This window comes from Podarcis vaucheri (assembly GCF_965113315.1).
Source record: "Podarcis vaucheri genome assembly, chromosome: 2".
Lineage (NCBI taxonomy): Eukaryota > Metazoa > Chordata > Lepidosauria > Squamata > Lacertidae > Podarcis > Podarcis vaucheri.
In genome coordinates, this window is record NC_138760.1 from 7202114 (window position 1) to 7217651 (window position 15538).

Genomic DNA, 15538 nt, shown 5'->3' on the forward strand with positions numbered 1-15538 from the left:
TTTGGTTACTAGAGCCAACTCTTTTCTGCTATATCTACAGTAAATTGTATGAAGAAACAATACTGCTCATATGTGTGTGTGTGTGTGTGATTATTTATCTCTATTAAGGATGGGTAAATCTAGAGATGGGAGACAGATTCTCATCAACTCTATCTAAATTTCCAGTCATCAAAGAGTAATGGGGCAGTCATGTCCAGAGCAAAATGGTACAGAGGTCTCAAAATATTCCATGTTGTTCTCCAGCTAGCAGGGCTAGATCAATATATATTGGCACCAAGGTGAACCTCAAAATGGCGCCCTCTCTCCACTTGTTGTTGTTTAGTCGTTTAGTCGTGTCCGACTCTTCGTGACCCCATGGACCAGAGCACGCCAGGCACTCCTGTCTTCCACTGCCTCCAGCAGTTTGGTCAGACTCATGTTTGTAGCTTCGAGAACACTGTCCAACCATCTCGTCCTCTGTCATCCCCTTCTCCTTGTGCCCGCCATCTTTCCCAACATCAGGGTCTTTTCCAGGGAGTCTTCTCTTCTCATGAGGTGGCCAAAGTATTGGAGCCTCAGCTTCAGGATCTGTTCTTCCAGTGAGCATTCAGGGCTGATTTCCTTAAGAATGGATAGGTTTGATCTTCTTGCAGTCCATGGGACTCTGAAGAGTCTCCTCCAGCACCATAATTCAAAAGCATCAATTCTTTGGTGATCAGCCTTCTTTATGGTTCAGCTCTCACTTCCATACATCACTACTGGGAAAACCATGGCTTTAACTATATGGACCTTTGTTGGCAAGGTGATATCTCTGCTTTTTAAGATACAGTCTAGGTTTGTCATCGCCTTTCTCCCAAGGAGCAGGCGTCTTTTAATTTCGTGACTGCTGTCACCATCTGCAGTGATCATGGAGCCCAAGAAAGTAAAATCTCTCACTGCCTCCATTTCTTCCCCTTCTATTTGCCAGGAGGTGATTGGACCAGTGGCCATGATCTTAGTTTTTTTGATGTTGAGCTTCAGACCATATTTTGTGCTCTCCTCTTTCACCCTCATTAAAAGGTTCTACTCTCTCCACTAGGTAAGGGGTAAGTGAAGATCTACATTGGAAACAAGGAGGTCATAAAGGTTTCCATTGGGATCTGCTGCCCCATGGAACCTGCTGCCCAAGGCAATTGCCTCACTTTGCCTCATGTGTGGGTCAGCTTTTCCTGCCAGACAAGATGATAACATGTTTAATATTATAACTCAGCATCAAAAGCAAAGTTTGTGCCTTTTCCTTTCCCATCTCTTGTCCTCAGTTTAATTCCAAGTCCACACCCAGCACAGCAAGCTATTTTAACATCCCAGAGATAAAGCGGTGTGTGTGTGTGTGTGTCTTGTGATGACTTATGTGTCACTTTAGGACCTTAGGGTTTGTTGTGACTGCAGATACAGAGCCTCCCGCCCCCCAGCAAATTTAATTAATCTCAAGTGAAAAGAGCTACAAGAAACCCGAGGAATTGTCTCCATCTGTTCTGTGCTAGACACCAAAACAAAGGAAGAGAACTTAGGAAGGAGAGGATAATACCCTATTTTCAGTTCCTTTATTGCTTCGGGGATTCATTCTGCCCTGCATTCCATGCCTCGTGAATTAGTTTTTTTATGCAGTTAATTTATATACCGCTGCATAGATCATATCAGAAATTTGGGAGCCTCTGTCAATCAAGTCTACCCAGTTCACAGTGTCCCATTGAGACACATATCCTATTGAGAGAAAATTATCGTGGTGGTGAGCAGCATAAAAATCAGCCATAAGATTGCAACCATAAAACAAATAGAGAATAGACCACAAATCAGTCATTCAGATTAATACATGAACACAACTGGATCACCCTCTGGGAAAGTCTGGGGGAACAAGTGAATTTGAAGCACCAACACTGTAGATGTCTGCCTTGCAGTAGTTTAACAATCAACCCTCTACCCAGGAATCTCTGGGAATTCCAGTTGCTATGGGGAGAATAGGCCACTCCTAACAACTCTCAGCACCCTTAACAAATTATAGTTCCCAGGATTCTTTGGAGAAAGCCATGGCTGCTTATATGGTATAATACTGCTTTAAATGTACAATGCAGATATGGCCTAAGTCAAAGAAAGAAAGCTGGTTATACCTGCGTTCCTTCTACTTAAATAAATAAGTGGCACAAAGCTGTGCATAATGGAACTTTCACAGAAGAACAGATTGCTGCTTTAGTCACATTGTGACACTCATTTTTGTCTCACTGAAATCAATAGAGCTTAGTAAATAAAACTGGGCCATACGAATCCATCTTTTCCCTAGTCCACAATTCTATGTGCATTTCTATTGAGTACTTGACACATCTGTGCATTTATTAAGTCTCCATTTCTTCAAATAGGAGTGGTAAATCACATTTAAATTTATCCTTTGTATAAACAAAGTTTGAGGATAGCTATTATTTGATGGATGGCAAAGAAGCAGCAAACATGAGTTCCATCTGTTGCTCAAAGAAAAAAGGGACAGTAACAAGAAAATTAAGATCCTAAAAGCACAGCCTTGACTTGCAACTCTGCAGAATGTTATTGGCTGTGGTCAACGAAAGAGGAAGACTCCCTTAAATAATTTTCTGTCTAAAGTGTAATTAATGCATTTGTGGGAAATGATTCTCAAATGTAATATCCTACAAGCCAAGCTTGCAAACAAAGCAATTCCTTTAAAAATTCTCATTATTTCTTAGGTTTGCATTCACCATTATGTTCTGTACATCGAAGGGCATTCCTGGGCCTGAGGCAGGCCAAACCCATGCATGCTCCAAAATTAAAATGTTAGACCAATCAAGGCCAACTCCTCAGCTGTATATAAGAGTTGGCTTTCAGGTATTGTGCCAGAGGATTCCTCTCTCCACTTTGCTTCTGCTGCACCTGCTGTCTTGGAACTAGCCTATCCCAGCTTGCTGCAATGACTCATCACATGTCTGCTGCAAGGACCTTCACGGGAGGAAGGGGATTCAGTTCGGCGTCTGCTGTGTGTGGACTAGGCGGGCACAGGACATATGTCGCCTCTGTACGCTATCCAGTCAGAAATGGATATGGGGTCCGTGGCTTCAGCAGCCAAAGTCTTTCTAACTTGGGCGGAGGCAGAATAATTTCTTATGGTGGCTATGGTCCTGGATCTTTTGGTGGCTATGGTCCTGGATCTTTTGGTGGCTATGGTCCTGGATCTTTTGGTGGCTATGGTCCTGGATCTTTTGGTGGCTATGGTCCTGGATCTTTTGGTGGCTATGGCAGGATGGGGAATCGTCCCAGGGTGATTCATTACGCCTACAGAAATTCTGACCCTGATGAAAGTGACGGGCCTTTCCCAGGATATTCTAACTTCAGGGGGGATGGCATCCATGGAGTCAGGATCAACGAGAAGCTCCTGAAGCCTTTACATCTGGGAGTTGATCCACAGGAACATGTCGTACGAAATCATGAGAGAGAAGAGATGAAGAACCTCAACAACCAGTTTGCTGGCTTCATTGATAAGGTGAGAAGACAAATGTTTTTGACTTAACTCAAAGTAAGAAGACCAATCAGGCCCACAACATGGGCACTTTTAGTTCGGATCACTTGAAAAATGGCTCTGCATCATCATGCAAGCAACCAATCGGATCGAACTGTGTGCACATGGTTGCCCATATGATTATATACATTTGTAGAGGCTGAAATGAATTATAAAAGAGAGTTATCTCAAGCGATTAGACAAATTCATGAAGGATAAAGTTTTCACTAGCAACTGACAGAGTCGCTATGTTATATATTCTGCCTCCAGAATCAAGAGGAAAAAACAATGGGGCAATGCTATAATGCTCATATTTTGCTTCTGTACTTCCCAGAGCTGGTCAAATAGCTCTTTGGACAAATCCAACAGGGTTCCTTTATTCTTTAAATGCAATACACACAAAAAGCAATTTAAATGCCTGTTCTGAAAGTAGGTTTTCTCTTTGGTTTGTTTTCCGATTGACTTAATTTGGGTATCATTTGGGTGTTTCTTTGTTTTGAAACAGGTACGAACCCTAGAGCAGCAGAACAAGGTTCTTGAAACAAAGTGGAGCCTCCTGCAAGAGCATGTCACACCGGCAAAGAAAAACCTTGAACCGTTCTATGAAAGTTTCCTTTGCAACATGAAGAAGGAGCTAGACTGTTTACTGAATGAAAGGCAACACCTAGCAAGTGAAGAGGCTGCTATCCAACAACTGGTAGAAGAACTGAAGTGCAAGTAATTTGCATTTTAAGCATATATTATTATTATTATTATTATTATTATTATTATTATTATTAAATATGGGAGGGACATCTTTGAACATCTGAACAGGGCTCTTGTGCACCTTACTATATGGGGTACAGAAAGGTGATTTTGAGTTGCACAGAGCTCTCCCTTCATGTTCCAACAGATATGAAGAGGAATTCAAAAGGCGTACAACAGCAGAAAATGAATTTGTACTACTCAAGAAGGTAAGGTTTTCAGATTGGTGTTCAGATTCAGTGGTTTTCATATGGAGCATAGAGTCTCACTGCAAATTAAGTCCTTCATTTATTTACATCAGTGTCCTGGGGGCAACACTGAGCCCCTGCCAGCAATTTGACTTGCACTTTGACTTGAACTTTGCCATTTCCCACGTGGCAGGTGTCCGTCTGAGCAGGAAATCTCTCACGTCATCCCAGGAGTGTCAGCTTGGTCATGCAACCATGGATGACAAGGGCCATGGGTGCCATGCACCCATGGGGAATTTTGTGGGTGCACCAGAGCCCCAGGGAGTTGGCACCTATGTGTCACCCTCAGAATGCCATCTGCCAGATGAGTCTCAGCACCTTGCAGATAGATACCTTTTGACCTGGCCAGAGTTATTTCCTGAGGATGTCAGGGCCAAAAGCCAGGAAATGGGAAATTGCTCCAGAGGCCTAAGCTGCCTTTCTCCAGCCTCTCCACACAAGTCTCTTTGGGTTGGATCCAGACAAGAGCAAACAGAACTCTTCATAGAATAGTGCTTCTGACTTTTCTACCACCCCAACCTCCTGCACCCCCAGAAAAATCTGTTCCCAAGGGTGAGGACACCCTGCAAGGGATTGGGTATGGGTTAGGGGGTTGCAGCAGGATGAAAAAATCAGAGCAATTTGTAGGGAAAACCTTGCAAAAGCTTTTTTGCTCATGTAAGAACCTTTGGGTCCAAGTCTTTGGTCAGATGGAGCCATCAGGCCTAGCCTCTCTATGTTGGCCCCTGAGTCTAGATTAGGGTCTCTCCGAAACTATATTTTTGCAAATTTTAAAAACTCTTTAAAATACTGTTTACTTTCTGCCTGTCTGTTCAGATAATGACAAAGGCTCTGTTTGTTTGCCATGAAAGATGGTCAGATAATCAATGCTATGTGTCAGGTACTGTCAATTGCTTTTACTGTTAGTGCTTACCAGTTACAGGCAGTGGCCATTTTATGTGCATCCGATTGACATGCAGATTGGTACATGACCTGGAATTGGCCTGAAAAGTGGGCGGGGTGGAAAGGGGGGGCAGGGCAAGCCTATGTATCCTTCAGCGACACGTGTGGGGGTCAGGAATGGAACCCTTATGCAAAATGGTCACCACATGTACTGCATCTGTTTATTCTGGATTGCCAAGCATCAAATACCTGTTGAATATTCATGAACCCTGAGAATATTCACCATGAACAAGGTGGGTGTGTATTTATTCCCACTCTAATTCTTGGGTCTGTCATTTCTTGAAGGCTTATGTGTATTTCAGTCATAATAGAGAGCATCTTTGTTTATCTTCTTGCTTCATGGACTTGCAGTTGGGCATATGCAGTTGTCTGTTCTGAATATTTAGTTACTTGTTCTGAACATTTCCAACCTGCAGCTGGCCTTGTCATTATTATCTCAGCAATTGTTCAAGTTTAATTAGCAGTTCCATCTTCTTTAGGATGTAGACTCTCTCGCACTACGCAAGACAGAACTGGAGGGGAAAGTGGATTTGCTGAGACGGGAATTTGAATTCCGCAGATGTGTTTATTTGGAGGTAAGTATGATTCAGTCTTGGATATAGAGACTCATGGACTGAATTATGTGTAAACATAATTCATAGCCCTTTATGCTATGAAGACAGGCCTGAGGTTTGTTTGAAGTAAAGAATGAGAGTGCATTTTCCTCGGTGAATTACTACTCACAGTGGAAAGGTAGTGTCCCATGAAAATGGTGAATAGTTGTGTCAGAGGTGATTGATATGTGCAGACAAAATAGAAACTACCGTAAGTGAGTACCCTTTAGATCAGGGCTGGGGAACCTGTGACCTCAGTTATCCACAAAGGAATATTTTTGAGATAAGGATCATTGTCCATAAATCAGTGGCAGGGAGGAAAGGAGTCTACCAGCTGCAAGAATAGAAGCTTTTGGATTAACTATTTGCAGTCTGGATTCAGACTTCTTCCTAGGCTGGAAAAATGGCAAAGACGGTTTGTTTACTGGAAGCCAAATTACAGGACGAAGTGATGCAGTGACTTCTGGAAACTGTGAGATAACCGCTTCTCCCAGGGCATGACGGGAACCATCAACAGTCGTAGGAATGAAAGATATAACACCATATATGGATGGGAAAACATCACACACAGGAAAGAATAAGGATTGCAGTTAGAGTTCCTCACTTGAAATTTTATAAATTACCTAATGTACCAACACAAATGAAATCCCAAGATTGTAGCTGTTATATAAGGAATTATTAAGATTTTGGAATGCAGAAAAAATGTAGAAGAACGAAAGCATCAAATCTAGCACACAGTTTGATTAAATTGTATAATTTGACATTTGAATAATTATATTAATTGGATAAAATTGGTACAGCAGTACCTCTGGTTGCAAACAGGATCCGTTCCTGAGTCCCGTTCACAATGTGAAAAGCCCACAACCTGAAGCGCCATATCTGCGCAAATGTGCTGTGCGATTTGGTGCTTGTGCGCATGCGTGAAGCGTGATTTAGCACTACTGCACATGCATGAGCGGCAAAACCCAGAAGTAACCCTTTCCAGTACTTCTGGGTCGCCGCGGGACGCAACCTGAAAAAACGTAACATGAAGCAAACATAACATGAACTATGACGGTATTGTTATAATGAGGCTGCTATTGGAATGATATTGGAAAATAAATAAAAACACATTTTTTAAAATACCCCCCAAATACTACCACCACTACCTTTGAGTCCAATGCAGAGTGCTTGTGCAATTCATATCTGTTGAGCCTATATTCATTAGGTCAGAGCTTCTAGAATAGTGGGTGCCATCTGCCAATTTACTTTAACTCTTTCGTTTTTTAGAAACTAAACCTAGAGGTGTTAGATTCCTTGATTTCTCGTTCACATGCAGACTTTCTGTGAATTGCAGGAATTAGCACAGTTGGATGGCCATGTCTGTGACACAAATATCCTCTTGCAAATGGACAACAATCGAGGCTTGGATGTTGACTGTATCATCAGAAATGTTGAGGCCTGGTATCAGAGCATCGCCCAGAGGAGCAAAGAAGAAGTCAATGCTTTGTATGAAAACAGGGTAAGCCAGGACAGAGGTGCATTGCACTGAACTGGGAGAGCAGGCAGCTTTTGAGACTACACATTTACTGTCATGATAAAGGGAAAACTACTGGATGCAAGTCTAGGAAGGCTTCCAAAATTTAGCTCATATAAACTTATGAAATTCCAAATTAGGTTGACCATGTTTCTGAAGTGGAACCAATGCATTACAGAAGTTCATTGTTCTAGCTTTTATTTCTGAAATCTGCACAGGGTCCTGAATATGTCTGGGTCAAAGAACCTTTTTGCTTTTTGTCTTAACCAATGTGAAAGAGGGCATGTGCACATCAGCAAGACACTATACTCAGTACTATTTTTCTAGAATAGAGGTGTTAGAACTCACCATGAACATCTCCCTCGTCCTCTTTGAATGGCAATGGTGTCCACTTGAGAGGTGCCAGAACTGAGTTCCGGTGAGTTCCAACGGAAAGAAAGCCCTGACTATACTTAATATTTCATCAAGATTGCATTTTTGGTCACAATTTTTCAGTGTGCATATATTGATAATGTAGAGGCATTAAAAGGTGGTAGTGAACCAAACGTACTGCAAGTGCACTCCAATTTTGAAGTGGGGGAGCCCTCCATCCCACTACTGTGAAGTAGTGCTTTTTTAAAAGAAGTAGCTTTTTTTAAGAAAAAGCAACCTTAAACCTTTCCTCAAATGTATTTTCATATTTTGCTCAAGGAGAAACATCCAAATCTCATTCTAAGTGATCCTTTTTTTGGGGGGGGAGCAAGCTGGTAACCAGTGTACAGTGGTACCTCAGGTTAAGTACTTAATTCGTTCCGGAGGTCTGTTCTTAACCTGAAACTGTTCTTAACCTGAAGCACCACTTTAGCTAATGGGGCCTCCCACTGCCACTGCTGCACGATTTCTGTTCTCATCCTGAAGCAAAGTTCTTAACTCGAAGTAATATTTCTGGGTTAGCGGAGTCTGTAACCTGAAGCCTATGTAACCTGAAGCGTATGTAACCCGAGGTACCACTGTAGATGTGATTGTTTTTTGGCAGTATTGTGTGATTTCATTGTTTTATAAACATGGACGGACATGGTTGGTCTCCAGAGTCTCTCACAGTCCTCAACAGTTTCACACTTCAATATTTTCTGGGAATATTTGTTAGTTATAATTTATATTTTCTCCAATTATTATTATATCTATTGCTTCTATACTGTTCTTATAATTTGAGATGTACCGTATATATGTTTTGTTATAAGTGGAATTTGATTTATTTTTCAGAATGGTAAATAGCTAATAACAATCTACATATATGCAGATCCCCTTCACCAGAAACTTTTGGTAGACCTTACTGAAACTCAGGCATCCTTCACATGTTTCACCCAAGGAGGAGCTTTCAGATTTCACTTGGTGACAATTCTCTTATTAACATCCTTCTCTTTTCTGGGTACCAGTTCCAAGAGCTCCAGGAGCAAAGAGGGAAATACTCAGACAATCTGAAGATAAACCAGCACGAGATTGCAGATCTGACCAGGCTGGTCAATAAGTTGCAGTCTGAGAATGATGCTATTAAAAAGCAGGTAGGAGAGAATTTGTCACTTGCTATGTCTTTATTTGGGAGCAGATGGTCAACCATACCATATCTACAAGTGACATCAGACTAAACCAAAACACCTTACTATTTCTTGAGAACTTCAGTGTTGAAGGACGTTTTCCCCTTGAAGATCTTTCTGAGCACAGAAACTTTGGGTGGGGGTGGGGGGAGAATGCTAGCTTCTTTGGTCAGTTTGACCTGCTTCTCTTTCCTCTCTTCTGAGCTGCCCTCAGTAGCATTGTGCCAAAATCTGACTGGTGATTTTATTTGCCATTGTTTCAATACCCGTATCAATATCAATATCAGAAGCAGAGCAAATGGTGGAGCAAAGCTTATGCCCTGGATGAAGTGGGGTGGGTGTCAGGAAGGCCAGCATTGTGTAGCTGCACCATCAGGAATGCCACCACCAATCCAGTCTTCTCACCAGTGCAACCATGTGACTTTGACCTCACTGCTGCCCCATCCCAGCCCTGCCCAGGTAAACAGCTCTGATACTAGTGTCAGGAGGTCAGTTCCATCCCACCACAGGTGCTGCTACTGATAGCCAAGAATTTAAAATATGACAACAGGCCCCCAAGATGGCTTCCAAAAAAGTAATCTAAGTCATTTGCAGAGTGGGGAAAATTCAGCCCTTTCTTCTTCTCCTTCTCCTCCTCCTCCTCCTCCTCCTCCTCCTCCTCCTCCTTTTTCTTCTTCTTCTTCTTCTTCTTCTTCTTCTTCTTCTTCTTCTTCTTCTTCTTCTTCTTCTTTTGTCTTGGCCACTCTGCTCCCACATCTTTGAATTGCCTGGATTTAAATGGGTGGCTTCTTTCATGGTTTTGATCCTTTCCCTCCAATCAGCACTTAACATTTTTGTTAATGGTTCTGAATTGAATGGTAGAGAAATGAGAAACAGAAATTAGCTGATTCACCGATCCCTAGTCACCACATAATCTTACAGAATTTCCCCTTAAATCAGTTCAAATTTTTGTTTTGCTTTGCTTTGCTTTGCTTGACAGGTTGATATTTTGCAATCAGCCATTTGTGATGTTGAGCACCGTGGAGATGGTGCTCTTAAGGATGCTCGAGATAAGCACATTGAGCTGCAGACAGCCCTGCAGAAGGCCAAGGATGACCTAGCTGGCTTGCTGAGGGACTACCATGAACTTCTGAACACCAAGTTGGCTCTGGATATTGAGATTGCTACATATAAGACACTCCTGGAAGGGGAGGAGCACAGGTAACTGTGAATTATACAAAAATATATGGGCACACATGCAAACATGCTAAACATAGTTAGTTAAATGCACCGAGATTTTTTTTTTAGCCTCCTTTATTTATTTTTGATTTGACTCCAATTTCATTAAAGAGCAACTTTGATATAAGCAAAATTCATCAGTGGCCCTCAAGATGTGTGGCTGAGTCATTGCTGCAGTCTTGGATGGCGAAGTAGAGAGGTGAGGAGTTGACAAAGCTGATGTGGTGCAAACATGCTAGTGGAGCCAATCCAGTGGTCCTGCTGGTGCATTTGCACTGTACTGACCTCACAGCTTCCACCCTGTCTTCATCCTAGTATGCAGCAGTGACTCGGCTAAAGGACGTCCAGGTGAATGGCATCGCCCCACCATGCTATCTGCTCCTGAGTCAGTCATGAAGACATGGAGCTGAAAACATTTTTGCCTGCCAGTGAAGGCCAACTAGGGAAGTGTCCACACAGATCTCTGTTAGCAACTCATTCCAAATTGTGAATGAGAAAGACTCTGTTCCTGGCCAGCAGCTGGATCCAGGCTGATCTGAAGTATAGGAGCCAAGTCCTAGGGGCCAGCCCTTTCCCGGAGTTGATGGGCATTGCCATTCAAATGGTGTCCGTGTACCCTGTCATTTGATCAATTATGTGGGGAGGGGCTTACTTGCCCCCCCCCAATATTTTATTCAAGTTGGCAACCCTGATTTGAAGCTGTGCTGGTGACTTTTGTAGACCCTCTGGCAATAATAATAATAATAATAATAATAATAATAATAATAATAATAATATATAATAATAATATAATAATAATAATATAATAATAATAATATATAATAATATAATAATAATAATAATATATAATAATAATATAATAATAATAATAATATAATAATAATAATAATAATAATAATAATAATAATAATAATAATAATAATAATAATAATAATAATAATTTATTATTTATACCCCCTCCATCTGGCTTGATGCACTGTGTGCTCTCCATTGAAATGAAGGGATGTTATATTCCACCCTGCATTTGCAAAAGGCATGTGCAGCAGAATTGCCTGGCTGGATTCTGCTTCAAAGCCATAATCAAGGTAAACTAACAGCAATTATGCATTTTCTTTTTTCCACAACAGGATAGTCAGAGGAAATCCTGTTGCTATAGGTGAGTAAAACCAATGAGGTTGTGCTGGGCTTGGGCAACCTTACGACATGCTCTTGTTGTTTCCTTTTTCATGTCTGCTGCCTTTATAACTTTTCTGCACAGAGAGAAAGAGAGAATGCTAGGGAGATTTCCAATGCAGTTTTCACCTCATGGCAACTTCTCTCTCTCTCTCTCTCTCTCTCTCTCTCTCTCTCTCTCTCTCTGTGTGTGTGTGTGTCTAACTTCACTCCTTCTCCAGGTTCTTGCTTTGTGCTCCTGCTTAGATCTGCTGAACCCCAGCCATTTTTAGGCTTCACTGGCTAGACTTCCCAGATGATTATTTGGCATTCCCCAAATAATTTCTAGCAATCAACCAGACTATTCCCTTTATCATCCCGAGGAATCTCAATATGGTGCACTCTTTGGCAGAAGTGATTCGTTGGGTTGGGCAGAGCTGTAACAGTAGCTTTCCAGAAGGCGGGTCATTATTGCTTCCTGGGAGGGAAAGGGGATGTGCTGAGGTGACAGTGAGGTCAGTGTAGTGCATCTGAATTTGTTCTGCCAGTGTGTTTGCACTGCACCAACCTCCCTACCACCTTCCCTCTGCCAGTAAGCAGCAACAGCCCACCTGCTGGGAAGATAGCCCACCTCATTAACCACTTTTGCTCTTTGGGCAATTCCCAGTCTGCAACAATGAGGGCACAGTTCTGTTAGCACACTGATGGATCATAGAGTTAGAACTGATTCTTACATTAACTTTGTCCAATATTGGCCACTTAGATAGCTAATGAATGATTGTGCCAACACTGAAGGTGTCATGTCTCTGTGTTAAACTCCCACCTGAGTTGGAGGTAATCTGAACTGTGTTTAGAAAACTATTGATTTCCAGGTCATTGCACTCATCTGGTTCAAACTGACCTACTCCAGATGAAATCCACTTCATTCAGGCATTGCTATTCATTCACTCACACACAGAGAGAAAGAGAGAATGCTAGGGAGATTTCCAACGCAGTTTTCACCTCATGGCAACTCAGCAACAACAATGCTGCAAAGATAAGGGGATAATCAGGGCTCTTTCTGGCTGGGTCAGTTCCAATCTCACTTCTGAATGTTTCCTCCTTGCAGATGTTTTCAAGCCACCCTACACAGAGGGCTCTGCTGGATTTACTTCTTCAGGTGCACATGGTCCTACAGGTGGTGGATACGGTGGAGGACACAGTGAAGGACATCGTGGAGGTTATAGTGTAGGAGGCCATGGGAGCTATAAAAGGAGCTCCAGAAGTGCTGGAAACCACCCGAGGACTGTAGATAGTCATGTAGATGCAGGACATGCCTCTGCAGATGCAGAACTCTACTCGGGAACACAATACAGCTCCCAGAATGTGTCTCCATCTGCTTGTAAACCAAGTTCTCCTGTAGGTGTTGACAGTCCCACAACAGGAGGAAGAGCTGGCATAGGGGTAGACTGTGGCCCAGGTGCAGGTTTTAGCTCAGGAAGTGCGCAAGCATCAGCCAGCAAGGGGCATGCCACTGGGAGTATAGGAGGAGGTTGCCCAGATGGAGGCTACCTGTCTGGGGGTTATAGACCACCTGGTGTCATCCCATTTGGAGCTGGATTTGGACCTAGGATTGCAGGTGGCCTGGGGGTTGTGGGTTGCCATCCTGGGGTAGGTGGCCCATCTTTAGGAGGTTTTGGCTTTGGGGGGGAACCCTGTGTAGGAGTAGGTGCCCCTGTTGGTGTGTGTATTCCCAGAGCCATAGGTGCTCCTGTAGGCGTGTGTTGCCCTGGAGCTATAGGTGCTCCTGTAGGTGTGTGTTATCCTGGACCAGTAGGTGCCCATGTTGGAGTGTGTTATCCTGGAGCAGTAGGTCCTTTCAGAAATACTGCAATTTAACATGATTCATATAAACTCCTCATTTTTTGGATCAAGTCGTTTTCAATCTGCAAGCACTACCTGAAGCAGTGATCAGGGCCCCTGCCCCTGCTATAGGATTTTGTGACACATGAAATATTTTAAACAACATTCCTCCTTTCCTTGGGCCGTTCTGTAGTTGCACTCTGATGAATCCACTTCTTCCTTAAAGTACGGTGTCTGCTGCTGCGTCACATATACTTTCCCCACCTTTTCTTCCTTTTTTATTTTTGACACTGACATCTTCATGAAACATACCCTCAATAAAATCAATCATATTTTTTTTTGTTTTATTCAAAAGTACAGGTGAAACTCGGAAAATTAGAATATCGTGGAAAAGTTCATTTATTTCAGTAATTCAGCTTAAAAGGTGAAACTAATATATGAGATAGACTCATGACATGCAAAGCGTGATATGTCAAGCCTTTATTTGCTATAATTGTGATGATCATGGACTACAGCTGATGAAAACCCCAAATTAACAATCTCAGAAAATTAGAATATTAAATGAAATCCACAAAACAAGGACTGCAAATGGAGCAATATTGGACCTCTAAGAAATAGAAGCCTGCATATGTACTCAGTACATATGTACTCGCTTTGCATGTCATGAGTCTATCTCATATATTAGTTTCACCTTTTAAGTGGAATTACTGAAGGAAATAAACTTTTCCACGATATTCTAATTTTTCGAGTTTCACCTGTACCTCTTTAAAAAGGCTTTGTGCATTGGTTCATTTTTTAAGTCTCTCTTTGTGATGTAGACAACTTTAAATGACTCTTATCACGCCTTCGCTTCTGTACCGTTCTGACCAATACAAGGATATGTGTAGCTCCCCCCTCCTAGTTCATTGTATCCTCCGTATGTTTGGACTACAATATCCTTCTCTTACTCTGGTAATGTAAATGGTACAACAACATCATTGACAGACTCTTTTGCAATACAAAGCAAAAATATTTCAAGCAGAAAACAGCTTCAGAAATCCAAATGCACAAAATCTACAAGTATTCATATAGTATTTCTAACTGATTTGTAGTGCAAAATGGATAGGGGGCGGAATATAGAATTTATTGGGAAAGACTGCAATGGTGAAAAGTGGGTGAGGGAAAACTGGAGATCAATAGTAGAGATAGGAAGTAAGGACAGAGTAAAGGGATCAGTGTCCATCAAGAAAGATGAGCCAAGAATAAGAAGCTCAGCATCTCGACCACTCAAAGCACTAACACCACCTCCCCTCCAAAGACACACATATTCTAAGGGCTTTTGAATGTTAAACCATAATCAGAGAATTTCCCCCGTCATCATGAGGACTAGAGATGTGCTCCTCAAAAAAAGAGATGGAAAACTTGGCTTGCTTTATTTTCAAGATTCAGTTTGTGGCACCACATTCTTCCCCTGTCAGGTTAATTCTGTATTACATGGCATGACAAGTGACCACAGAAATGTTTAGATGCCCTATAAGTAGTAATTATGGTCATTCATAGCAAATGATGGGTTTCCCTCAAAAGTTGCGTTTCATAACATCACAAGAACACTCCATTTAAGTGACGGTCATTGTGTAAGACCAAAAGGCCTTCTTCATGTATCATTTTTTGCCATCATTGAAAATGCATTAGAGTACACAAGCTCTGTACTTGAGGTTGGGGTTCTTCTCAAGTGTTCTTCCCAGGTTCTGTGCCTACAATATTTGTGGTTGGTGGTTATTTCTCATCTCAGTGCGTAAAATTGTTGCAGCATGGCATTCGGCTTTTCAGCATTGCCATAAATCCCTATGTCTCTGTTGTTCTCTACAATAAAATGCATGGATAACCAAATGGTTGCTTGTGATCTTTTACTAATGACGTGTCATGGAATCAAATACTGGAAGAAAACATGGGCTTAGCTAGATATTTTTCATTTTGCTTCCTTTTTTGCAGCAGTTGCCTCTGCTCAAAAGATAAGATGATCTTGGTTGGATAGAGAGATACAAGACAGAGGCCCTCAAATTGTGGTCTGTGGAATAATGGTGGTCCACAAGCTCCATTAAGGCATTCCATGAAAAGTTTCAGAGCATTAAAAAAACAACCACCCACCTTAACTGGCCACTGTACTTGATTTATTTCATTTTATGATGGCGATTGAGGTGGTTTTGTCCAGG

General features: G+C 42.0%; 1 protein-coding gene across 1 annotated transcript; it reads left to right on the forward strand.

Annotated features, from left to right (window-relative positions):
• Positions 1-2735: 2735 nt before the first annotated feature.
• On the forward strand, positions 2736-15194 carry LOC309522355 (keratin, type II cytoskeletal 7-like). The gene is made up of 9 exons (XM_082205599.1): positions 2736-3502; positions 4023-4234; positions 4410-4470; positions 5931-6026; positions 7381-7545; positions 8976-9101; positions 10114-10334; positions 11480-11508; positions 12613-15194. The coding sequence occupies exons 1-9, from the start codon at positions 2933-2935 to the stop codon at positions 13380-13382; spliced, it is 2250 nt and encodes a 749-aa protein (XP_082061725.1). The 5' UTR covers positions 2736-2932; the 3' UTR covers positions 13383-15194.
• The last annotated feature ends 344 nt before the right edge of the window (positions 15195-15538 follow it).